Below are 25,470 nucleotides of genomic sequence, written 5' to 3'. Positions count from 1 at the left end.
ACCCTGCTACACCTCCAGTGATTTCGCATATCGAATTCCAGAATTTGGACAATGTTGAAGTGGCAATGAGTGGCTTAGAGGGGAGGCTGCTGGTGTGCCATGTAAAAACAAATAAATAAAATAATGCTGGAGAAACACAGCAGGTCAAACAGTTTACTTTATATAGCCAAGATAAAGATACATAACCATCAAGGTCTGACATTAAAAATGGGGAATGGGCCACAGTTAGCCCGGGGGCCCTAGTTTAGCTACCCTTGATTTAGGATGATGACTGGAATAAACCAGTCAGGCTTCTTTATCCTGTAGGATGTCGAGCTTCTAGAGCTGTGGTTTTCTAACTTTTTCTTTCCATTCACATACCACTTTAAGTAATCTCTCTGCTATAGGTGCTCTGTGATTAGTAAGGGATTGCAGGTTGAACATTTTAATCCAGCGACGTTGGGACCTGGCCACTGCCTGACCACTGAAAATGCAGTAGAACAGAAATTGACCCCTAAGGGAACCCCCTATGTAAACATATCAAAAGGTAGAAAACAGGAAATAATACTGTGGGACAGCACAGTTAGTGTAGTGGTTAACGCAACACCTTTGCAGCACCAGCGAATGGGACATTAGTACAAACTCATTTCAGACAGCACGGGACTCGAACCCGATTACGGCAGATTCAACCTTTAGAGCTCAAGCGATTAGGACTGGGGTTCGATTCCCTTGCTGTCCTTCAGGACTTTGTACTAATGGCAGCAGATTCAAAACATACTGGACCACAGGAGTTGCTGGTCCACAGAGCACCAGATAATAGAAGTTCAAAGGTGGTATGCAAGTGGAAAGAAAAAGTTTGAAAACCACTGTTTTAATCATACTTAATTGATTCATTATTTGTACAGTTTCATAATCCCAAGGACAATTTTTCTCAAGCAAAATATTTCTGTGATAATTGGGTCGAGAGCAGTGGTTCTCAACCTTCCCTTCCCACTCATATACCACCATAAGTAATCCCTTACTTCTATGTGAATAGAAGGAAAAAGTTTGAAAACCACTATTCTCGAGTATTATTAGAGTTGCAACCGTCCAGGAATGGAGAGCATTCCAACATACTCTGGGGGATGATCTGCTCTGACAACTTAGTCATTTGTTGCTCATCAAATCTTCTGGTCTAATCGTTCCAAGGTGGTTAATGGTGATAGTAATACAATTGAATGTTAAGGTGGTCAATGTATGCCCATGTCTTAATTTTGAATGAACCACAAGTAGCTTTTGTCTTGCTTGAATTTGGTGCCCAGGTCATTGCTAGGTCTTGTTTAATTGCCAACACAATTTCTTCCACCCTTCCAAACCACACATTGCAAGATGATTGTCAATCAGCCCCATTGTTAGCAATTAGACCTTTCCTTCTCTTTTAAAGAAGGACATCTAATTATTGCTTCTAGATTAGATTAAAAAGTAACAATTTTTGATCTGATCTTTATACTCTGTATCACTTCTATTTTTGAACAATGCTTAATTTTTATGATTTTTGGTTTCACTGAAATGCATTTTGTTTAATCTGTGGGTTGTAATTTAGGGCAGGGTAGATGGCTCAAATTAGCATATTAACACTGTCCAACAAAATTAATCGTGAGTTTGTTACTGATTGTGTGATTCTGATCTCTCTTATTTTCTCTTCAGTGAATTTCAGATTGTGAAATCAGCAAATGAGCAGAAATGTCAATTTTCCCCAAAATTTCTCTCAAACCTGAGGTGGAGGTCTATCTCAGAAATGCTTTCAAGAATAAAGAGGTAGTCATTTATTGAAGTTTAAACCCATCCTGTTTTGAACAAGTTCGTATTCCTGGATTCCTTGACGCAAATCACTTTGTAAAAGGTTAGACAGAAGATATTTGAGAAGTACTCAACAACATAAAATGCAAATTAAAAAATGAGACCGGATTTTACACCTGCATTTATATAATTATTTGAGAACACATTTAAAGAAAATAAAATATTGCTTAATTTTTCTAGCTGAATTGCTATTCACTTGATATCTTTCCCAGAATATTATTGTTGCTTAAAAATGTGGAATATTAATATTACCATTGTTATTAAGCGTTGAAGTTTTTATTTGTGCAAAAGGTATTTTATTAATACAAAATTATTTATTAATACAAAATTATTTATTAATACAAAATTATTTATTAATGCAAGCATCTTTTTATTTGTCTTCAGCTTTTGTCCAGTTTGACTTCTGAGGAGTGGAATGTCAGATTTGAAGCTCTTCTCAGCCGTTTGTCACATCCTCCTGCTTTCACAACCGTCAGAGTCAATACTTGCTTGGTTTCAAAAGACCATGTGAAAAGGTTGTTGACTGAAGAGATTCGAAAGGTTTGACTCAGTTTAGATTGAGCCTGTTTTAAAGATGTCGAGTCCCAATGCGATTTCTCCCCATATTTCCTTCAGTCTTTTTTTTTCGAAACTTTATTTATTAATTTTAACATATGAAGAAAGTAAGTAATTCACGTACAGAAAAAATACAAAATAAAGTAATACAAGTACAAAGTAACATAGTTAATACAATACCAATCTCGGCATCTCCCCCTAACTAAAAACTAAGACTAAAAAAAAACTATTTTTAACCCCTAAACCCCCCCCTCCCCACGATAAAGAGTGAAGAATTAGTACTATTAGTATAATAAAAAAATATATATCTTAAAAAAAAGATCGATATATATATATATATAAAAAAAATATTAATTAAGTATTAATTATTAATCCAACAAATTTTTATTATATAAGAATATATATGAAAAAACAAAAACAAAAATAACTTAAACGAAAAAAAAACAACTAATAATAAAAAAAACTAAAAACAGAAAAAAAAGAAAGAAAAAGAAAACATATATAGAAAAAATATATAATAAAAAAAGTTTTTTTAAAGAAAAAAAAATTAATTCAAACTTATTTAAATTGTATATAATCAATAAATGGGATCCACTTTAATTCATATAAAGACATCTTATCTTGTATAGAAAAAGATATTCTTTCCATAACCAAACAAAACTTCATCTCTGAATACCACCTATCTAAAGACAATACATTTCTATTCTTCCAAGTAATCGCTATACATTTCTTGGCCACTGCCAGCGCTAAGTAAATAAAAGAGATCTGGTAATTATCTAATTCTAAATCAATCAACGGTTGCATATTCCCTAATAAAAATATATCAGGGTCTAATACAATATGAAGATTATATAGATTATTAAATACAGATTGAATACCTTTCCAAAATTGTTGTAACCGATCACACAACCAAACAGCATGTAAAAAAAGTGCCAGAAACCTGATCACAACGAAAACAAACTAAAACCAAATTTTTTAAATTTTTCGGGTGTTAAATATAATTGATGTATAAAACTATAATTAATCATCGCCAATCTAGCATTAATCAATTTTCGAACACTATTACGGCAGATTTCAGTCCAATCTTCTTCAGTTATTGTTAAACTTAAATATTTTTCCCATTTCATTTTATCTTTATCCCAATCTATTTTACTTTCACTTTCCAACAAAATACGATACAAACCTGATAAATAACCTTTTTTTGGAAATGAGAGCACATATTTCTCAAAATCAGTTTCAGACAGTAAATTCATTTGACGACCGCATACCTGTTTTACAAAAGATCTTAACTGATAATACACAAATATAGAATAACCACTTGTATCAAATCTCTTTTGCAATTCTACAAAAGAACAAAAATGACCTAAAAAACAGTCAGATAAATTATGTATTCCTTTCTCCTCCCATTGTTTCAAAATAGTATTAGGTACTGTGAAAGGAACAAGTTGATTATTATATAATGGTAATCTTCCCGACCACTTATTTTTCAATCCCATTTTATGTAATTTACTTGTCCATAAATTCATTAAATGTTTCAATATTGGTACATCATAAGTTCGTAACAAATTTTTATTCCATCGAAATAAAAATTCTTTCAACAATTTTTCAGAAATAACTGCCAATTCTATCTGTGCCCAACTAGGTGTATCTTGTGTGGCCATTAATACGCTAAGAAATCTAAACTGAGCTGCTTCATAATAAAATTGAAAGTTAGGTAGCCATAACCCTCCAAATTGAAAATCCCACATCAATTTTTTCAATGCCACCCTAGGAAATTTTCCTTTCCACAAAAAATCCCTAATTACTTTATATAAATCCTTAAAAAATATTTTTTGTAAACAACAAGGAATTGATTGAAATAAATATTGTATACGAGGAAAAATATTCATTTTTATAGTATTAATTCTTCCTAATAAGCCCAAAGGTAAATCTTTCCATTTAACTAAATCTGCCTTAATCTTCTTCATTAAAGGAAGATAATTAAGTGAATATAAATTTTGGTAGTCAGTATTAACATTAATTCCCAAATATTTAATTTGTTTCGTCCACTTCAAATTCGTAATATTTCTAAACATTGAATAATCATCTTTACTAATTGATAAAATTTCACTTTTAGTCCAATTATCCTTATAACCAGATAATTGACCATAAATCTCTAAGGAATCTTGAAGTGCTGGCAGAGAAACATCAGGATCCACCAATTTCCTTCAGTCTTGAAGTGGTGGTCAGTGTTTTTTTTTTAAAAACTGAAATAGCTTGACAGGTTTACAAAATTGAAGTTTTGAAATGTTTTAAAGAATTAAGGTTGGTCAGTGTCAGAGCGAAAAGAGCTGCTGTCTTACAGGGCCCAGAGAACCAGGTTCAGTTCTGACCACATGGGCCTATCTGTGCAGAACCTGCATGCTCTCCCTGTGATTGCCAGAGTGGATAACAGGCTTCCAAATTCCAACGACATCCACATTCCATGGTTAGTTGTCAATGTGTATTGCCCCTAATGTTATAAAATCATGCATCATGGAAGCGACCCCTTGGTCTGATTTGTCTGTACAGACCACGCTGACATTCTGGGCTTGTTTCATTTGTCTTCATTTGGTCCATATCTTTTTATGCCCTTCCAATCCATATCTATCCAAATGTCCTATCAACATTGTAATTATATCCAAAGTTAAACAAGAAAATCTGCAGATGCTGGGATTGAGTGCAATGCACACAGTCTCCTAGGAAGTAAAGCGTAATCAACGTTTCAGGTCCGGCATGTTTGTGTATTGCACTGTAATTGTACCCTTTTCTATGGTTCCCTCTGGCAACTCATTTCAGATGAAGACTACCTTCTCTGTGAGAATGGAGATCCCTCAAGTATCTCCCTCTTACCTTAAACCTATGCACATTTATTCTGGAATCTTCGACCTTTGAAAATAGATTGTGAACGTTCACTTTATCCATGCCCCTCATTATTTGAATAACCTCACCCCTCAGCTTCCCACACTCTTGACAATAATGACCCCAGCCTATCCAACCTCTCCCTATAACTCCTGACATCATCCTTGTGAACTTCCACAGCACCCTTTCCAGGTTATTCATATCCTTATTGCTGGGAAAGCACAAAGGCACATGATGCTCCAAATGTGGTTGTAGCAAATATGATTTCCATATTCATTGTCAAGATTCTTCAGGAGTTTGTGGAGGAGCTAGTGGAGTTGTTCAAGTGAACCGGTATGGACTTGAAGGGCCAACATGGCCTGTTTCCGTGCTGTAAACGGTTATACGGTTATGGTTATATGCTCCAAACATACTTTACAACCTTATCTGCTTATGCCACTTTCAGGAAACTATGGACATGTACCTGAAGATCCCTCTGTAGATGATTGTTCCTAAGGGTTCTACCATTTACTATGTACTCTCAACCTTGCACTTGAATGGCCATTGTGCATCTCCTCACATATGTCTGGATGAAACCCCATCTAAAATGTTTCTGCCCATATCTCCAACTGATGTATATCCTTTGATAAATGCCTTCACCATCCACAACTCCACCAATGTTTCTGTTATCTTCATACTAATCAGTCTATCAGTATTTTCATCCAAATCATACATGTATATCAGAAACAACAGAGGGCCCAGCAGTCCGAGAAAGCCCTTTACTACTATCACCCTACGCTTCTGTGGCCAAGGCAATTTTGAATCAACCAAGACTGAGGATCCCATCTTGCTTTTTTGGATAGCCTGGCATGAGGGGCTTTGTCTGTTAGTTTTAGAGAGGCATTTGACAACTTCCACTGCTTCTCATCAATTATCTTCATCGCCTCCTTAAAACAAACATTCAAGCTCATAACGCATGACTTGTTGGCTAAAGGATTTGTTGTGTGACTATGTGCCTCTCAAAGATCATCACCAAGTTTATTTGCATACAGCAACAGAAAATACTGATAGCTTGGGTCTGAAAGCAACAAAAGTAATGTTTCAAGTCAATAATCTTTCGTCAGAACTAATAATTTGTGAGATATAGGTGCAGAGAGTGGCCGAGGCAGATCCACAAAGCAACTGGTCTAAGTTAAGAAAATGAAGAGGTTAATTGAAAAAAGGTGTAATTGTGCAGGTTTAAAGGTGAAAATTGGAAAAATAAATGACTAATATGAGATATACATTAGCACAGAATTATCTGAAATTAGCAAAAGAATGCATACGGTAATTGTTAAAAAAAATTTGAAATGCTGATTATCTGAAATTTAAATTCAATGTGCATCTGCTTACATAGAATTTAATTGGAATAGTATAGGAGGCAGAAGGAGATAGATTTGAGTGGATCAGTTAGTTGAATAATGACATTGTCGTGAACTGGACTATGGTTTTCCACAAAAAATGTTGTGCATTTTACAATTGGTCAATGTAGAGAGGTCTATATTGTGAATGCTGATATGGGTGGGAATGTGGAGAAAATCAAATGAGCTCGGTGACTCACTGTAGACTTGGACATCAGATCTGTTTCAGTGTCACAGGGATTCATTTCAGAACAAAGTAAACAATTAGACAAGGGTGTTCATGTTCAATATTTTGTTTCCTACATTGCCTGAAGGTTCGGGTCAAGGAACTTGAGCTGCAGCTCGATGACCTCTCTCTGGTTAGGGACCATCACGGACAAGGAGTGTGGCCTGAAGGACTGGGTCAAGGAACTTGAGCTGCAGCTTGATGACCTCTCTCTGGTTAGGGACCATCACGGACAAGGAGTGTGGCCTGAAGGACTGGGTCAAGGAACTTGAGCTGCAGCTCGATGACCTCTCTCTGGTTAGGGACCATCACGGACAAGGAGTGTGGCCTGAAGGACTGGGTCAAGGAACTTGAGCTGCAGCTTGATGACCTCTCTCTGGTTAGGGACCATCACGGACAAGGAGTGTGGCCTGAAGGACTGGGTCAAGGAACTTGAACTGCAGTTCGATGATCTCTCTCTGGTTAGGGACCATCACAGACAAGGAGTGTGGCATGAAGGACTGGGTCAAGAAACTTGAGCTGCAGTTTGATGACCTCTCTCTGGTTAGGGACCGTCACGGACAAGGAGTGTGGCCTGAAGGACTGGGTCAAGGAACTTGAGCTGCAGCTTGATGACCTCTCTCTGGTTAGGGACCATCACGGACAAGGAGTGTGGCCTGAAGGACTGGGTCAAGGAACTTGAGCTGCAGCTCGATGACCTCTCTCTGGTTAGGGACCATCACGGACAAGGAGTGTGGCCTGAAGGACTGGGTCAAGGAACTTGAGCTGCAGCTTGATGACCTCTCTCTGGTTAGGGACCATCACGGACAAGGAGTGTGGCCTGAAGGACTGGGTCAAGGAACTTGAGCTGCAGTTCGATGATCTCTCTCTGGTTAGGGACCATCACAGACAAGGAGTGTGGCATGAAGGACTGGGTCAAGAAACTTGAGCTGCAGTTTGATGACCTCTCTCTGGTTAGGGACCATCATGGACAAGGAGTGTGGCCTGAAGGACTTGGTCAAGGAACTTGAGCTGCAGCTCGATGACCTTACTCTGGTTAGGGAGAATGAGGCCTATCGTAGACAAGAGCTACAAGCAGGTGGTCGCACAGGGGCTATGGGAGGAGGGGCAGTGGGTTATTGTTAGGAGGAGGAAAAGGAGGGGTGAGGTTCATGTGCAAGCATCTGAGTCTGTAATCTTCAGAAATCGGTACTCCACCTTGAGTACTGAGGAGGGGGATAGTCAGACTATGGTGGGCAGAGGTGTGGTGTCAACCTCTGTGACCCAGAAAGGTAGGGATAAAATGAAAAGGGTGATAGTTATAGGGGATTCAATGGTTAAGAGGACAGACAGAGGTTTTTGTGGACACGATAAGGAAAAGGTTTACCTCCCTGGTGCCAGGATCCGGGATGTGACTATGCGCATTCAGAACATCCTAAAAGGGGAGGGTAAGGAGCCTGAGATTGTGGTACATGTTAGTACCAATGATGTTGGAAGGAAGGAGGAAGTGGTCCTGCAGAATGTGTATAGGGTGTTGGGCAGGGAGCTTAAAAGGAGGACCACTAAGGGGGTAATCTCTGAATTGCTTCCTGTGCCACGTGACAGTGAGGGCAGAAATAGAATTAGGTGGAGGTTAAACGTGTGGCAAAAGGGGTGGAATAAGAGACAGGGTTTCAAGTTCTTGGACCACTGGGACCCGTCATGATGGGTTACATCTTAATCCCAGAGGGACCAGTCTCCTGGCAGGAGCTTTTGCTAGATCTGTCGGGGGAGGGGGGGGGGGGTTTAAACTAGTATGATTGGGGACAGGGTTTCAAGTTAAGGCAGGACAGCAGGGTGAGGGTTTGTAGGCTAAGGAAAGAGGCAAGTTTAAATAATTTGAGGGAGGAAAAGCAGGAAGTAGTAAAAGATGTAGTGAAAATTGTGAGAATGGAAGAGGAGGATATACAGAAGATAGGATGTAGGAGATCCCTGAGATGTATTTATTTTAATGCTAGGAGTATAGTAAGGAAGCTGGATGAGCTAAAGGTGTGGATTGATATGTGGCATTATGATGTTGTGGCCATTAGCGAGACGTGGTTGAAGGAAGGTTGTGACTGGTAGTTGAATGTTCCAGGATTTTGCTGCTTTAGATGTGACAGAGTTGGTGGATTAAGAGGGGGAGGAGTGGCATTACTTGTCAGGGAGGATATTACAACAGTGCTGAGGCAAGGTAGACTGGAGGGAGGCAGTGTGGGTAGAGCTGAAAAATAAGAAGGGTGAGGTTACTATTATGGGGGTATATTATAGGCCTCCAAATGGGGAAAGGGAACTATTAGAGCAAATGTGCAAGGAAATAGGTGAGATGTGCAGTACAAATAGAGTGGGGATTTCAATTTTCCAAACACAGATTGGGAAACACAATCGCTTAAAAGGCAGGATGGCTTAGTATTTATGCACTGTGTTCAGGATTGCTTTTTTGCAGCAATATGTTGAGACGCCAACTAAAGGGAGAGCAGTGTTAGATCTGTTGTTTGGGAATGCAATGAGGTAGGTGACGGAGGTAAGCGTTGGAGAGAACTTTGGATCCAGTGATCATAGCTTAAAGATGGAAAGGGATAGGTTGGGTCCGAGGTTGAAGGTCTTCGAGTGGGGGTGGGGGGGGGAGGCCAGATTTGGAGAAATGAGAAGGGATTTGCAGAGAGATGTGTGGGCTGATCTTTTTGCCGGAAAGGATATAGAGGACATTTGGGGGGCACTTAGGGGTGAGATTTTGAGGATCTTTATGTTCCAGTCAGGCCGAAGAGGAAGACTAGAGGTTCGAGGGAGCCCTGGTTTTCTGGTGAAATTAAAAATTTGGTTTGGGACAAGAGGGAGGCTTATACCAAATATAAAAAAACAAGGGATTGAGGAGATGTATAGTCATTACATAGATTGCAGGAAGAACCTTAAGAGGGAAATTAGAAAGGCAAAAAGAAGGTATGAGGTGTCCATAGCTAATAAGGCAAAGGTGAATCCTAAGGGTTTTTACAGATATGTGAACAGTAAAAGGAGGGTTAAGGATAGAATAGGTCCACTGGATGATGGGACTGATGAACTATGTCAGGAACCGTATGAGATAGGAGAAATATTGAACAATTTTTCTCATTCGTATTCATGAGGGAAAGGGACATTGGGCTATACGAGATAAGAGAGGCAAAGGGCTTAGTTATGGAAAGGATATGGATTACTAAAGCGAGGGTTTTTGAGCTTCTAGGGTCAATTAAGGTGGATGTCTCCTGGTCCTGATGGGATTTTTCCCAGGACTTTAAGGGAGGAGAGGGACCAAATAGTAGGGGCACTGACAGTAATTTTTCAAAGATCACTGGAGCAGGGGGTGGTACCACATGATTGGAGGGTTGCAAATGTAGTTCCATTGTTCAAAAAAAGGCATTAGGTGTAGGCCAAGTAATTATCGGCCAGTAAGTTTGACTTTGGTGGTGGGGAAGGTTATGGAGGGTATTCTTCAAGATGCTATATACGCATATCTGGATAGGCAGGGATTGATTAGGGGCACCCAGCATGGGTTTGTAAAAGGAAAGTCATGTTTGACGAACCTTGTTGAGTTTTTTGAGGAAGTGACAGAAAAGGTGGATGAAGGTAGAGTGGTGGATGTGATCTATTTGTATTTTAGTAAGGCTTTTTATAAGGTTCCACATGGAAGGTTAATAAAGAAGGTTCAGTCACTAGGAATTAGTAGAGAGATTGTGACATGGGTTCAGAGGTGGCTAGGAGATAGACAGCAGAGAGTCATGGTGGACAACTGTATGTCAGGTTGGAAGCCTATGACAAGCGGGGTGCCTCAGGGATCAGTGCTGCGTCCCTTGTTGTTTATCATTTATATTAATGATTTAGAGGAGGGTGTGGTTAACTTGGTAAGAAAATATGCAGATGATACAAAAATACGGGGAGTGGTGGATAATGAGGTAAATTTTCTTGGATTACTGAAAGATTTTATTTTATTTGGAAGAATGGGCTGAAAGATAGCAGATGGAATTCAATGTAGACAAGAGTGAGGTGTTGCATTTTGGTAAAAATAACCAGAATAGGACATACACAGTTAAGGGGAGGGCATTGAGGCATGCAGAGGAGAAAAGGGACCTGGGGGTTATGGTACAGAGTTCACTGAAGGTGGATTCCCATGTAGACAGGGTGCTTAAGAAGGCATATGGTATGCTGGCCTTCATAAATCATAGTATAGAGTATAGAAGCTGGAGGTGATGCTCCAGCTGTTTAAGGCATTGGTGAGGCCAGGTTTGGAGTACTGTGATCAGTTCTCGTCTCCAAATTATAGAAAGGATATAGATAAGGTGGAGAGGGTGCAGAGAAAGTTTACAAGGATGTTGCCTGGCTTACAGCATCTGGATTACAGGGAGAGATTAAGGAGACTGGGACGACTTTATTCATTGCAACGTAGACAACTGAGAGGGGACGATAGAGGTATTTAAAATTATGAAAGGAATAGATAGATTAGACATAAACAGACTCTTTCCCCTAAGGGCAGGGGAGGTTGGAACAAGAGGCCATGAGTTAAGGGTAAAGGGGCAACGCTTTAGGAGAAATATTAGTGATGGCTTTTTCACTCAGCGAGTGGTGGCAGAATGGAATGATCTTCTGAATGAGATAGTTGTGTCAGGGTCCTTCTGTCATTCAAGAGAAGGTTGGATGTGTACATAGAGGTGAGGGGGTTGGAGAGTTATTGGCGGAGAATGGAAGGTTTGAGCTAGTGGAGTTGTTCTAGTGAACCGGCGCGGACTCGAAAGGCCAACATGGCCTGTTTCCACTCTGTAAATGGTTATATTTGTATCTATTTCTAAAATTAAAAGTGCTTGACAGATTTTGGTGCTCTGCCATGTGTTTCATCCTTTTGAATTATCAATTTTTACAGGAATTTAAACAGTGGCCTGTGGATGATATTTCAATATTGGACCATCCAAATCTTCCTGATATTATTTTAATCCCTAATATTGGTCCCAGGTATGTAAATATAATGATTTAATGGCATTTGATATCTTATAGCATTGCTCTGTTGTCCACATCCCTATTAACCTACCCCTTATTGACTGCTAGCTAACCAAAATCTCAGTTTAAAAATTATTTTCTTTGCCTTTTGATCTCTCTATAGCTTCCTCTAATTCTGGCCTCTACGTGCATTTGCTAATAGCTCTGCCATAGGTTACTGTGGAAAAGGCTGAAAACTTTGACTCCTTTTACAATCCTCATCTTCTGATTCAGCTTGTCTTTTTCACCTTCTTCCAGTGTCGTATCATTTGCCTACTTTCTTTCACATCCATTCCTCATGTCATATGCATTCATAGTTGGCTGTGAACCAATATATGGGATAGGTACTTGGTGGTTGGTTAATGGTTTAGGCTTGTTTCTGTACTGACTGCCACCATGAACATTATTTGAGAACTCCTTTTCAGGGAAAATCTACAAAAACATTCCTTTGAAGTGATTGTGGGAGCACAGTGTGGGAATGCTGTTCTTCGTGGAGCTCATGTTTTTATTCCTGGTATTCTTTCAGCTCCAAAATGTGAGTTTTTTTTTCATTTTAATTCTGCATACTGGAGTGCATATTCATCTCAAGTGAATGTAACTGGAATGTTCAAATTTGAGGTGGGCCTAATGGCTGTGTGTACCTTTGCAGAAACTGTCACTGAGCAGTTTTACAGAGTCTGTGGGGAATTAAACTAATGGGTTAATACCTCAGTCATTCTGAGTGAGATTGGTAATAATTTAATGTGCTTGGGGTTTAGCCAATAATTACTGGCTGCACTGTTCAATAATGTATCAACTATGATGTCTGCAAACTTTAGTGTTTTACTTCATATATCTACCTATTAATAATTTCTAGATTTGAGAGAAATTAACAAAATATTAAAGATTTAGTGTGCTGTTGTAAATCTGTTTCATTCATTTCAGTCAACACCATTTAAATAAATTTTTTGTGTTATTTAACCTTATTGCAAGTTCAACATTTTTCCAGCGTTGATTATTTGACTAATTTTAATCAAATGTTATCACGAATTGGAACTATGGCAAAAAGAACAAGAATCATTTGTTTTTGTCATGCTTTGCTATATTCTGTGATTTCTCCTAAATGAGTAATTTAATGTTTCAAATTTTAGATGAGTTTTGTTTTTGTCCCCCTTCTTTTCACTTTCCTACCCTTTCAAGTCAGATATTGTCCTTTAATATTTAGTAAACCAACTGGACTTCTCACCCTTTGTATTTCCAAAAAAAAAAAAAATTTTCTGTGTCTTACTGGTATTACTAATATAATGGGATTAGGAAAGCCAAGAGTTTTGATGTGCACAAACAATGCACAAAAGTGCTGTAGGAACTCAGCAGGTCACGCAGCCTCCATGAAGATTTCTGAAGAAGGGCTCAGGGCTGGAATGCCAACTTCTTTTTTGCTTTCCATGGATGCTTTGTGACCTGTTATGTTCCACTAGCAATTTTGAGTATGACAGACTAGGAAATTAAATCTACCAGTGTCTATCCCAGACCTCCATTAACTAATGAAGAAAAAGTGCTGTCCTCCAACAATTTGATTTCGGATTAATAGAATGAATTTCTCGATAATTAGAAAAATCCTTTAAATGAGGTTTTCCATCTTCCACTTAAGTCTTATTGTTTTAATCTTGACTCTTTAATTGTATTTTCCATTTATTTGTCAAGTAGCTATAGAAAATAATATCATCATTCTTTTTGCATTTCAGTAATGAAAGCTGGCGATAGTGTTTCAGTGTATTCAGATGTCCATGGTAAATGTAAAAGGGGTGCAAAGGAATATAAAGGAGCAAAAGTATTTGTAGGGAATGGAGTTGCTGAATTAAGCCGCAATGAAATATTTTGCTCAAACTCTACTTTAAGGTAAATATTTTGGAAATGTTGTGGTTTTTGCTTGATATTGCCTTATTCAATACAAGATCATTATTTTTCAATTTTCAACCAGAAACCAAAGTTGCACGATCTTTCTTGAAACTGATGAATTGCACCATTTTCTTAAAATCTTGAATGTTTCAATCTCTGACGATCCTGACCTGTTAGCAAGACTTGATAATATTATTTCATCATAAAGGGATATTTAAACACAATATAATTGATTTACTGGCCTTATTTTAAAAAAAAAGTTTGTAAATTAAGAATGGATTTGTAAAAATTCCTGCATAAAATTGCACTGGACAACAATTTTTTTTTCCAGAAGATTTGATTCCTGAAAAAAACTGGGGATTATGATTCAGATTTATTGTCAGAGTACATGAATGACATCACATACAACCCTGAATTACCCCTAATTGGTAGTGCAAAAAATAAACTGTAAACATGTAAACAAATAAAAGGACTGTAAACAGATAGCCAATGTAAGCAAACTGCAATACAGAGAGAAAAAAAGAAAATCAATAAATGAGTCCCTGATTGACTTTGTCTTTGAGGAGTCTGATGGTGGAGGTGTTGCAGCTGTTTCTGAACCTGATGGTGTGAGTCTTGTGGTACCTATTACCTCTTTCTTCCCTGATGGCAGCAGCAAGAACAGAGCGTGTGCTGGGTGATGTGGGTCTTTGATAATTGCTGCTGCCCTCCAATGGCAGCGTTCCTTGTAGATGTACTCAATAGTGGGGAGGGTTTTGCCTGTGATGTCTTGGGCTGTGTCCACTACTTTATGGAGGGCTTTACGCTGAGGGGCTTTGGTGTCTTCATACCTGACCGTGATGCAGCCGGTCAGCACACTTTCCACCCCACCTCTAGAAATTTGCCAGTATTTCAGGTGTCATTATCAAACCTCTGCAAACTCCTGAGGAAGTAGAAGCGCTGCAGTGCTTTCTTCATGATGCCGTTGGTGTGTTGGGTCCAAGAAAGATTCTCCAAGAGAGCGGCTCCCAAGTACCTATATTCTCTGATCGTCCAATGATCACTGGACTGTATATCTCTTTCTTTCCTAAAGTCAACAATCAGCTCCTAATTTTTGGTGACATTGAGTGCAGGGTTGTTGTAAGTGCACCCTTCAGTCAAATTTTCAATCTCCATCCTGTTGGCTGTCTCATCCCCTTCCTTTATACAACCCACTGCCATGGTATCGTCAGCAAATTTGTAGATTGTGTTATTGCCATACTGAGCTGCACTGTCATAGGTGTAAAGTGAGTAGAGCAGGGGGCTAAGCACGCAGCCCTGTGGTGCTCTGGTACTGATGGAGATTGTGGAGGAGAGGTTCTTGCCAATTTTCACTGATTATGGTCTGGAGGTGAGGAAATCCATGATCCATTTGCACAGTGGGGTGTTAACTTCCGGATCTTGGAGTTTGTTGATTGGTTTTGAGGGGATGATGGTGTTACATGCCAAACTTTAGTTGAAAAAGAGCATCCTGACGTATGCATCTTTGCTGTCCAGGTTATCCAGGGCTTTGTGTAGAGCCAGTGAGATTGCGTCAGCTATAGACCTGGTTCTACGATAGCTGAACTTGAATGGATCCATGTCACTGCTCATACAAGAGCTGATATGCTTCATCACCAGGCTTTCAAAACACTTCACTGTTGATGTAAGTGCTATTGGTTGATAGTCATTAAGGCTGGTTCTACACTTCTTTTGCACTGGTTTAATTGACGGCTGTTTGAAACAGGTGGGTACCATGCCCTGCTGGAGTGAGGTAAGAAGATTGTAAGTTGGTCAGCAGAAATCTTTAATACTCAGCCAGGTGCTCCATCCGGGCCTGATGCTTTCCTCGGATTCACTCTCCTGAAGGCAGCACGCAAGTCATCCTCAGATATGGACATGATGGGATCTTCGAGGATTTGGAGGGGTGGTTCTTCATTGTTATTGTTGTCAAATCGGTCATAGAAGGCGTTGAGTTCCTCTGGGAGAGAAGCTTTGTCATTTTCTACTTTACTGGATTTGGTTTCGTAACTGGTTATTGAATTTAGGTCCTGCTATAGCTGTCGGATGTCCCTTGTTGTTTCCACTTTCATCAGGAATCTTCACATAGGAGATAGCTTTTTGCAGGTTATACCTTGCTCCTGCTGTACTGCTCTAGATTCCAGACTTAAATGCCTGCGATCTGGCTCTCAGCAGTTTCCAGATTTCATTGTTCATCCAGGGCTTCTGTTTGGTGAAAACCCTGAATAATTTGGTGGGGACAAACTCATGCACAGCTGATTTGATAAAGTGTGTGACAGCCTTGGTGTACTCGTTCAGATTCTCAGCAGAGTCCTTGAACACCACCCAATCTACTGACTCGAGGAAGTCCTGTAACTTAAACGTAGACAACTTAAAGATGAACACAAAGATAATTTTAGATTTTCTGTAACATGAAGGAAGATGGAGAAACTTTAAATTAACTCATTGAATTTGACATGTTTAACTTCAAAATGATGCTGACACATTTCGTTAGTTCAACTGACCTAAAAATGTTTTGCTGCTGATTTGTTTGTACTCGGCATCTGATGCCTATCATGTCAGTATCCAACAATAATCAGATAGCATAGATGGATTCCATTTCCCCAGATCCTGCTTTTCTACAGTCGCAATATCCTGGTGAAAACTTCCCCATATTCGTCACTGACTGCACCAAGATCCAAGTCCTTGCCGCAGGTTTACCATATTTTCCTTCCATCAGCATTTTCATGTAGAAACAAAGCTTTGACATGGCAGTGCTGTTGTGAACTGATTTTTTTTTTGGTACTGTTCATTAATTCAAAGACTCGGAGTTTCTCAACCATTTCAAAATTAACAGTTTTTGTTACTAGTGGTTGAGAATTGTCATTTCACACAGTTTCCAACTTGTTCACTTTTTCAAACAGTATGTACAGTTAATTCATTTAAATTGTATTGCCTAGCAATTGATGCAGCACTATTGTATTTTATCAAGGGTATAGATTTTCTGGGCAAGAGTAACAGAATTGCACCCTACTGTGGCCACATTATTGAAAGTTTCCTTAAATGACATTTGCATAACATGACTGAAAGCTACTTGATGGCACAAATTCAATAACCATTTGATCAGATGATTGTGAAACAGAACATTGCTTAAATTGAAACATTGGTAATGTTATAAAAAGTGCATGTGCAGGTATGTAAGTGATTTTGTAGAATCTGGCTAAGGTTGATGGGAATGTGGGACAAATGGGCTGAAGGGCCTGTTGACTTAGGAACCTCTCATTTCTTATGTTATACTATGACTAATGTGTTTATAACTATGGAAACAATTTCATTGAGGTTCTTAAAGACATTAAATCCAGATTTGCATATATATGTTTTGTTACGAGCCCAAAGGACCCCAAAACGCAGCAGCAATAGACATTCACCAAGACAAGTAGTTTTTAAAACAAAAGTTGTTTTTAAAATCAACTTTAAACATGAAAATAGAATAAAACTTTAACTTATCTCTATACTTAACTAACCCAAATTAACCCCCCTTCTAATTCTAAGCGCACATGTATGATGTGCGTTTAAATTTAAGAAAAGTCATTTGGTTCACAGTTCAATCTCACTTCTCCTTCTTCCAAGTTTTCTGGTTGCAGGCAATTCTTATTCTGTGCACAGAATTTAACATGTATAAAGTTCACCAGACTTTAGTGCTTGAAAGGTAAATGTTTACTGCTGAGGAAGGTTCTTGAAGGGTTTGCCGAGAGATATTTGTTGGTCCAGGATTTCCACAACTGAGGTACCACCATTAGTCACCTCAATGTCTCGCTGATGAAACTTGCCCCATCAGGAGACTCCTGATGGTAACCTCTTTCTTTCAGGCTACTACAGAGTTCCTTTCTGTCCACACATTCCAAGAGAAACATCAGACAGGTAGCACTTCTAGCCATCCATTGTGCTGGAACTTTCTGTTTCAACAAGCTCCCTGGCTTGCACCGTTCAGCTGCTTTCAGTGTCACACACACATTAGCTGAGAGAGCTTGTTGAACTTGTCTTCTCTCTCGCTCTCTCTCCAACTGCCAACTGCCAGAAAGCCCTTGTGACTCTCTCATTTGCAAAATAACCCCACCTTCTTCAGCAAACACAGGAGTTATCTTTCTGCTCCCATCTGTTGTCTTAGATAAACAAAACCCAGTAGTGACCTTTCTATGTGCACACTGTAGGTACTTTTAAACAGTCGGATTGTCTCTCCAAACAATGGTCTATTCATTTCACGACATCATTTCAATTAGCACCTACTTGTGAAATGTGCATAGCATTCTCCATAGTTTTTGCAATGTTCCTGAATATGAATTCTTCAGTCTTTCAAATAAGATGTGTTTTAAAATGTGTGTATGGATGTAACCCACTAATCTTACCAAATTCCTCCCAATATTTATCCATTTACTAATGCGTTTATACGCTTTGAATTATATTTATTATTTATCCATTTTAGGGGTGTGGGAATCAGAATGACTGAGCCTGTTTATGTCACCCCATCATTTGACAACATATCGAATAGTTTTCTGTTTTTACAGGTAAGTCTAAGCTTTTCTGCATCTTCAAATAACATCGTAGAACACTACAGCAAAGAAAAAGGCACTTTATTCCATCTAGTCTGGGCTGAACTTTGGTATTTTTGGACCACAGGCCTCAATATCCCTCCTACCCATTTAGCTGGTAACACCTACACTTTAAAAAAAATTTTTAAAAATTCTTTACAGTTATTTTGACTTTTTAAAATTTAGACACAAGAGTACATTAACAGGCCCTTCTGCCCCATGAGCATTTGCTGCCCAAATACACCCAATTAACCTACAACACCTGTGCAATTTTGACGGGTGGGAGGAAACCAAAACACCCTGAGCAAACCCATGTAGACACAGGGAGAAACTTGTTACCGACAAATTTGAACCCAGGTCACTTGCACGGTAATAGTATCGCGCTAACCACTACAGAAACCATGCTGCCCATTCTTAAAAATATTCCATCTCATTTTAACATTCTAGTGTTAAAGTCAGCTAGTTTGCTGGCAACTATGTCTGTACTTCATTTAATCATAAGATTTAACAAGACTTTCTCAGTTTTAATGCAAGGATTTTTTTTCCTTTTTTAAGGATTGTTGGAGAATGTTCAGCATTGTCAATGGCACCTTCTATCATTTTGTTGAAAAATTAGAGTATTTACCCAGGACAAATTCATCCCTACCCTTTTAACAGTGTTGTGAAAAATACACTTCTTTTCTGACATCAGTAGTGTACTGCTTTTGGAGTTTGAAGATCCTTCATTTCAAGTTCAATGGACATATTAATTCTAGAGTTATTTGCAGTGTAACATTTTTTCGTTATATTCAGAACTTGCCATCTGTAGTAGTGAGCCATGTGTTGGGTCCAAAAGCTGGAGAGCGAATCCTGGATATTTGTGCTGGTCCTGGTGGAAAAACGACTCATATTGCAGCATTAATGAATGATGAGGTAAGACCATAACAATATAAATACTTGGCCTGGTAAAATAAATTATTTTGGAAAATTAATCTTCAATATTCCAGATTCTTTTATTGTCTTGGAATAAAACAAAAAAAGGTAATATTCCATAAAATAAGGCAGACAAAGATTTTCCATCAGGAGAAATTGCCTGGCACCCCTTACTGTCAGAGATGAAGAAGCAAAAGAGAGATCCCCCCCCATCCAGCACTCCTGCAGCTACACAGCCTTCAGTCCAATCCTTCAGAAACCCAAGCTACAGATCCAAATCTCTGATGCAATCAGGAAGCCCTCAGTGCCTTGGCACCCTCTTGCATCCCAGTTCTGATACCTGGTTCCCCTTCAGCCAGTCTTGAGCCATTCTCCAGTAGTACCCAGCCCAGTGCGAGGACCTTGACTGCAGTCACCAGAGCCCACAGCCTGCATGGATTCCTCACCTCGAGTTACAAACAGCTCGCCTCCTGTATGTTCTTCTGCCTCAGCCATCCCGTGGTGACATCAGTCATCTCCTCTGCTTCTCCTTCTCAAACAGGAGATAGTCATGCTGCTTTCTGATGCCCTGTACTTGTCCTCTGCTTCCCCAGAGTCTGCAACCCCTCAAGGCCGCTGCGAACATAGGCGCCGCCATCTTAGGCCCAGACCCACGATCACAGGTTTTAAAAAAGAAAGCACCATTGGCTCCTTTCACAGGCTATATGGAGCTGATGGCAGTCGGATAGGGCGTTTGGACCCACGGGGATAACTCTGGCAGCACCACTTTTTAAATATTTTTATGTTTAATGAAAAATGCGAGCTAGCTATTTTGCATACATTTGTTTATTTCAAGATTTGTGGAATCATTCCCATAGGCAGTGAACATTAGTAGTATTAGTAATGATAAGTCTGATACAGAACACCCATCTGAGCTTTTAGACTCCAGGCTTTTTCAAATGGGTGAGATGGATAATAAGAAAGAATAAATGTTTGAGGGTGATGCATGCCAGTCATGAAGTTAGCTGGTGTTAAATTCTGCATTTGGGCAAGGCTGTTGTACGTAACAAAAGTCAGGCTTGGCGATTAGAAGGGAGTTTGCCAGTGGTGTGCAGTCAAAATTAGAATTATGCTCTTTATGACATGATGGAAAAAGCAATGAGACATCATGGTGAATTTTATTTGGTTTCTTTTTATTATTTTCTTTATTATATGTTACTAGATTGTATGCAATTTTGTTTAACTTTGTCTGTAAACTCAATATAATTAAAAGATAGCAATATCCTTTATTTACCTTGGAGCCACTTAGGATGTGTGAAACATTCTGTTTCACCTTCACTTTTCTTGCATCAAATATAAAACCACAGAATTAGAATCAGTTTTTTATTGTTATGAACAGGTCACAAAATATCCTTTGTATATACAGTTGACAGTTTACAATTTCTTCACCATGTATTGTTTTCTAGTAAAAAAAATCTGTGATGGTCTGAGAGATAGGAGGTTTCTGAGGTGTCCACTAGTGAAGCCTGGCTCAGGCTGATTACAGCCCTCAAAACTGACTTGCGTGCCCTATCAGTTCGTGAACTGATTAACCAAGTGGACAATGATCTGGAAAGTACAGTACATTATTAAATATTTGTAGGAAAAACAATAGAAAATGGCAAATATCAGATGTGGCAGTCCTGTTGACAAACAATGAAGGTATTCAGGAAAGCTGACAGAATCATATCATTTAGTGATAGGAGTTAAGCAGTGCTAGATGGAGTTCCTTACTTCTGCAGACATAAAACAGTGACAAGCTAACACAAGTCATAATATTGTTGCAATTTGACATGGCTGGTGCCAAATCTGCCACATACGAGAATTGACCTCATAGCCTTCTCACGCACACTAAGCTCTTCAAAATGATGACACAGCAATGGCATTGTGATGAAAGCATGCCAGCACCTCTACTTCTTCAGGAATTTGCGGAGGTTTGGTATGACACCAGAAACCCTGGCAAATTTCTACAGAGGTGGGGTGGAAAGTGTGCTAAACAGCTGCATCACGGTCTAGTATGAGAACACCAATACCCTTGAGTGTAAAGCCCTCCAAAAGGTAGAGGACACAGCCCAGGACATTACAGGCAAAACCCTCCCCACAATTGAGTATATCTACAGGGAACGCTGCTATTGGAGGGCAGCAGCAATCATCAAAGACCCACACCACCCAGCACACGCTCTATTCTCACTGCTGCCATCAGGAAAGAGGAATAGGTGCCACAAGGCTTGCACCATCAGGTTCAGGAACAACTGCTACCCCTCCGCCATCAGACTCCTCAATGACAAACTCAATCAGAGACTCATTTAAGGACTCTTACTTTTGTACTTTATTGATTGATTTTCTTTGTGCTCTCTGCATTGCACAGTCAGTTTGTTTACATTTGATATCTGTTTACAGTTCTTTTATTTGTTTACATGTTTTCGCTATGTGCAGTTTATTTTTGCACTTCCAATTAGGGGTAAATCTGCCGTGCCCACAAGAAAAAAGTAATCTCAGGGTTGTATGTGATGCAATGTATGTACTCTGACAATAAATCTGAAATCTAAGCATAAGGGGAAAAAAACAAAAGAACAAACTCTGTAGATGCTGAGAATCTAAATTTATCTTGTGTACCATGTGGGAGCACGCATCAGTTGCAATAATGGATAGATTGGAAAATCCGTGACCTTGAATTCTGAATGATCCCAGTAGGTTGGAAAACCATAAAGGTAACAATAATGTACAAGAAAGGAGAGAACGAAAAGAGTTAAAGGCAGATTAGACAGACATTTGCGGCTGACTATATGCTGGAATTCATTAGGAAGGAAGAAAATCATGAAGAGAAAAGTCTAATATGATTCTGCATATGAAAAGAAAATTATATTTGACAGATTTGGTAGAATTTGTGAATTTTACTCAAGATTGACAATGGGCAAAAATATATGTTATATGTTTGTTTTTCCAAAATGTGTTTGACAAGCTGCTGTACATTAGAGGGTAGGATAAATGTGGGTGATAATATGTTAGCAAGCATAGGTGATTGGTTAACCAAAGAGTGTTATAGGGATCAATGGTGGGGTTCAACTCTTTATAATATAGACAGCAGACTGGGGGTATTTTTTGCAGTTTGCTGATATCAAAGATGATTAGAAAAGTAACTTGTGAAGGTGGCCAAAACTGTGTCAGATTGCTTACTATGTGGAGAAGTGGTCCACCAGGGCAATTAGGTTTGTGGGTCTTAGGTAGGTGGTAGAATTGAGCAGTGTGGGGTGAGAAACCATAGGGTTAGATTATCGGATGTGAAGGTGTGGGAGATGTTTCTTGGTGGGGTCCTGTTCAAGCGATAAGTCCGAGAGCTGTTGTCTGACCTCAGCAAGGTAGAGGTCTGGGCGCCAGACCATACCATCACCCTTGTCTGCCGGTTTAATAGTGGGGTTGGGATTGGTGTGGAGAGAAAGGAGAGTAGTGCATTCTAAGGGAGTAAGATTGGAATAGATAAGTTGAGTGATGAAGTTAAAATGGCTAATGTCAGTGGGTGGGGAGGGGGTGGTGGGTCTTTCACCAAAATATCCCTGGCTTAAAAAAATGTTAATTCCATTAATGATTGATAATAAAATCCTGAACACTTGATCCCAGAGAGAGGTCAAGTGTATTGAGGATTGTTATGAGCAGGGACAATTTATGACATTTGAGCAAATTTGGAATAAATATGGAATTTTAAATGCATCTTTTTTTCTACTATCTTCATTTAAGATCTTGTTTAAGGGTCAAATTAGCACTAGCCTTACCACAGTGTAGCAAAGCCGAGACTCTGGTTTGAAAGGGGAGACAAAAATCAATCAAAGAAGTGAATCAGATTTGGGTATAGAAATTGATCCATTTGGCTGGTACGACTTGTGTCAGGACAGCTTGATAAACATGATTAATGTTAGGTATTGGCTGGTGCAATATAACTTCTTTCATCAGCTATACCTTACTACACAAAAGATACATTGAAATCTGAAATATCAGACCCATGTTTTCGATGTGGTCAAGAAATAGGTACTTCCTTGCATTCAACCTGGTCATACCCTAAAGTGAGGCCTATGTGGGAAGATTTGGGTAATCTCCTGGAAAAATTACTGGAATTCGATACCCTCAGGCACCTCAAGAGCTAAAATGAGGCTGTTGAAATACTGATTAAAATTCATTAAGGTCGCTTTAGCAGTGGCCAGAAAATGCATAGCAGTTACATGGAAATTTGATGTCTCAACTAGGTTTATCCCGCTGGAAAATAGAAATGCATAATTGTGTTCCCCTGGACAAGATCACCTATAATTCAGAAATAGGATGTATTTTCAAGAATATGGAATTCATACCTAAGGTGCATCAGGGTAAATCTTTATAACCATCTCCCCCCCCCCCCACCAAACCCACCAGTGCCGAGGACCCTAGATAAGTCAGGTTATTTTTCCCTTGATGGGAGTGGGGTTTATCCTAAGTGAAGTCAGTCTTTTTCTTATTCTTTCTCTTATGTTTTCTTCTTTTTTTAATGGGGAGGTGGGAGGATTCCTCTTATTTTGTTCTTCTTTCTGTCTATTATCTTTCTATTTTTTCTCCCTTTGGTTCAACATGGACATTGAATTTGCATTTTTTGTAGTATTGTGATTTTTCTTTATAAGAATTGAATCACATGTTGACTTTTTTCTCACTTTCTTTAATATCAACATGTGGATTGATTTGTATTATTTTGTTATTGATATTGGTTTTTCTTTTAGATTATTCTTCATTTTAACTGCATGTTGATTGAAAATTCTCAAAATGAGATATTAAAGAAAAGATCTAGCATGGGTGGTAGGCCAGAATAAGGGTCCAGAAGAAGGCTTAAGGAAAGAGAAGGGATCCTCAGTGGTGGATGGAGAATCAGCTACTTTCACTTCTACCTTCTCACCTGTATCCACCTGTTACCTCTTATTTGCTTGTCTTTGCTCCTCCCCTTCATTGTCCCTCTTCTCCCTGCTCCCCTCTTCCCCCCCCCCCCCCAACCTTTTTATACAGATGTCGATCTATCTTCCCTATTCCTGACAAAACTGGCTGGCTTTTACTTCCTATGGATGTTGCATGACCTGCTGACTTTCTCCAGCCCTCTTGTTCATTGCCTTAGGCCCTCGCATCTGCAGATTTTGTTTACCACGGGGAAATGGAGATTCAGACCATGTGCTGGCTAATGGGGTTAGTTAGATTGGGATTATGGGTGGCATAGATGTGGTGGGCTTCAGGGTCGTTTTGGTACTGCACTGTGCTATAAATGGGAGGTGTACCTTGCCAAGGATTTTGGTTTTACCATCAGGCCTCCAGAAAAATTGAGATACAATTGTTCACAAGGCATTAACATTTTTAAATTGTAGAGTATGAACCATTTCCTATATAATTTGAGGAAAATCCTCACCGGTTGTGACTTTATATCTTCATATTTTCAGATGTAATGATTTCAAATTTATAATTGTTTGGCTTTGGACACTTAACTTGGCTCGTAGGCTGAAAAGGCGTGTTAACATGCTGTATGTCTAAATTTAACAGTTAGGATACTTTTGGAGTATCTGTACATTGTTTCTTCCCTCTGATGCTGTTGTGGTGCTTTGTTTTTTTTTAGATAAAAGGAACAACCTTGGAAGTAAAATTGTTATAAACTTGAAGGGCCTGGTGAAGTCATTTGAAACTCTTGGCATGCACAATTAAATAGCATTAAAGGCCACAGCAAGTCAGTTAACAGGAGAGAAGGATATGGGGCAGGGAATGAAAGGATTGGTTTTCATTCGGTATTAGTGGGAAAAAAGGAGTAAAGAATCATTGGGATGGGTGACGGGATCAGTAAGGTTTATGAAGTGGATGGGCTGGGCATCATGTGTTGGGCAGTGGATAAATTTAGTCCTTTAAGTTAAGCAGATTAGTAGTCGTGGTGTGGGTATTGTGAATGTTGTGCAGAAATGGGATACATCACAATGAAACCCGGAAACTGATGGACTTCATGGGAGCAGAACCTTTCAAATAACATCAAGGTCCCACTGATAATCTCGTCCCTGATTCTGCCTACATTGCTCGTGTCTTAAAATGCTGGGCATTACAAGACTGTTGAACCCCCTTTTTTTTATTGTCTGGCATCTTGCATGGTTCAGTAAATAAGATGCAGGGAGGATATGGAAAGATAATTGATCTTTATCTAATTTTTAGTAGGTCCCTGATTTTTTTCTCCATTCTG

At 39.1% G+C, this 25,470-nt stretch overlaps 1 protein-coding gene across 3 annotated transcripts in view; it reads left to right on the top strand.

The window, feature by feature from the left end:
- nsun6 (NOP2/Sun RNA methyltransferase 6) overlaps nucleotides 1-25,470 on the top strand; it is a 68,338-nt gene that overhangs the window by 7,694 nt on the left and 35,174 nt on the right. For all 3 annotated transcript variants that reach the window (XR_011350212.1, XM_069914666.1, XM_069914665.1), the window contains exons 3-9: nucleotides 1,666-1,776; nucleotides 2,203-2,358; nucleotides 11,744-11,832; nucleotides 12,282-12,391; nucleotides 13,581-13,734; nucleotides 18,215-18,296; nucleotides 19,113-19,232. Coding sequence is in view for 2 of the 3 variants with exons in the window: in XM_069914666.1 (XP_069770767.1) it covers nucleotides 1,702-1,776; nucleotides 2,203-2,358; nucleotides 11,744-11,832; nucleotides 12,282-12,391; nucleotides 13,581-13,734; nucleotides 18,215-18,296; nucleotides 19,113-19,232 (786 nt within the window). In the remaining variant the exon portion in view is untranslated. The remainder of the gene's footprint in view (nucleotides 1-1,665; nucleotides 1,777-2,202; nucleotides 2,359-11,743; nucleotides 11,833-12,281; nucleotides 12,392-13,580; nucleotides 13,735-18,214; nucleotides 18,297-19,112; nucleotides 19,233-25,470) is intronic.

This window comes from Narcine bancroftii, chromosome 1 (genome assembly GCF_036971445.1).
Source record: "Narcine bancroftii isolate sNarBan1 chromosome 1, sNarBan1.hap1, whole genome shotgun sequence".
NCBI lineage: Eukaryota > Metazoa > Chordata > Chondrichthyes > Torpediniformes > Narcinidae > Narcine > Narcine bancroftii.
The sequence above is the reverse complement of the archived record's forward strand: the minus strand, read 5'-3'. Positions and strand labels throughout refer to the sequence as shown.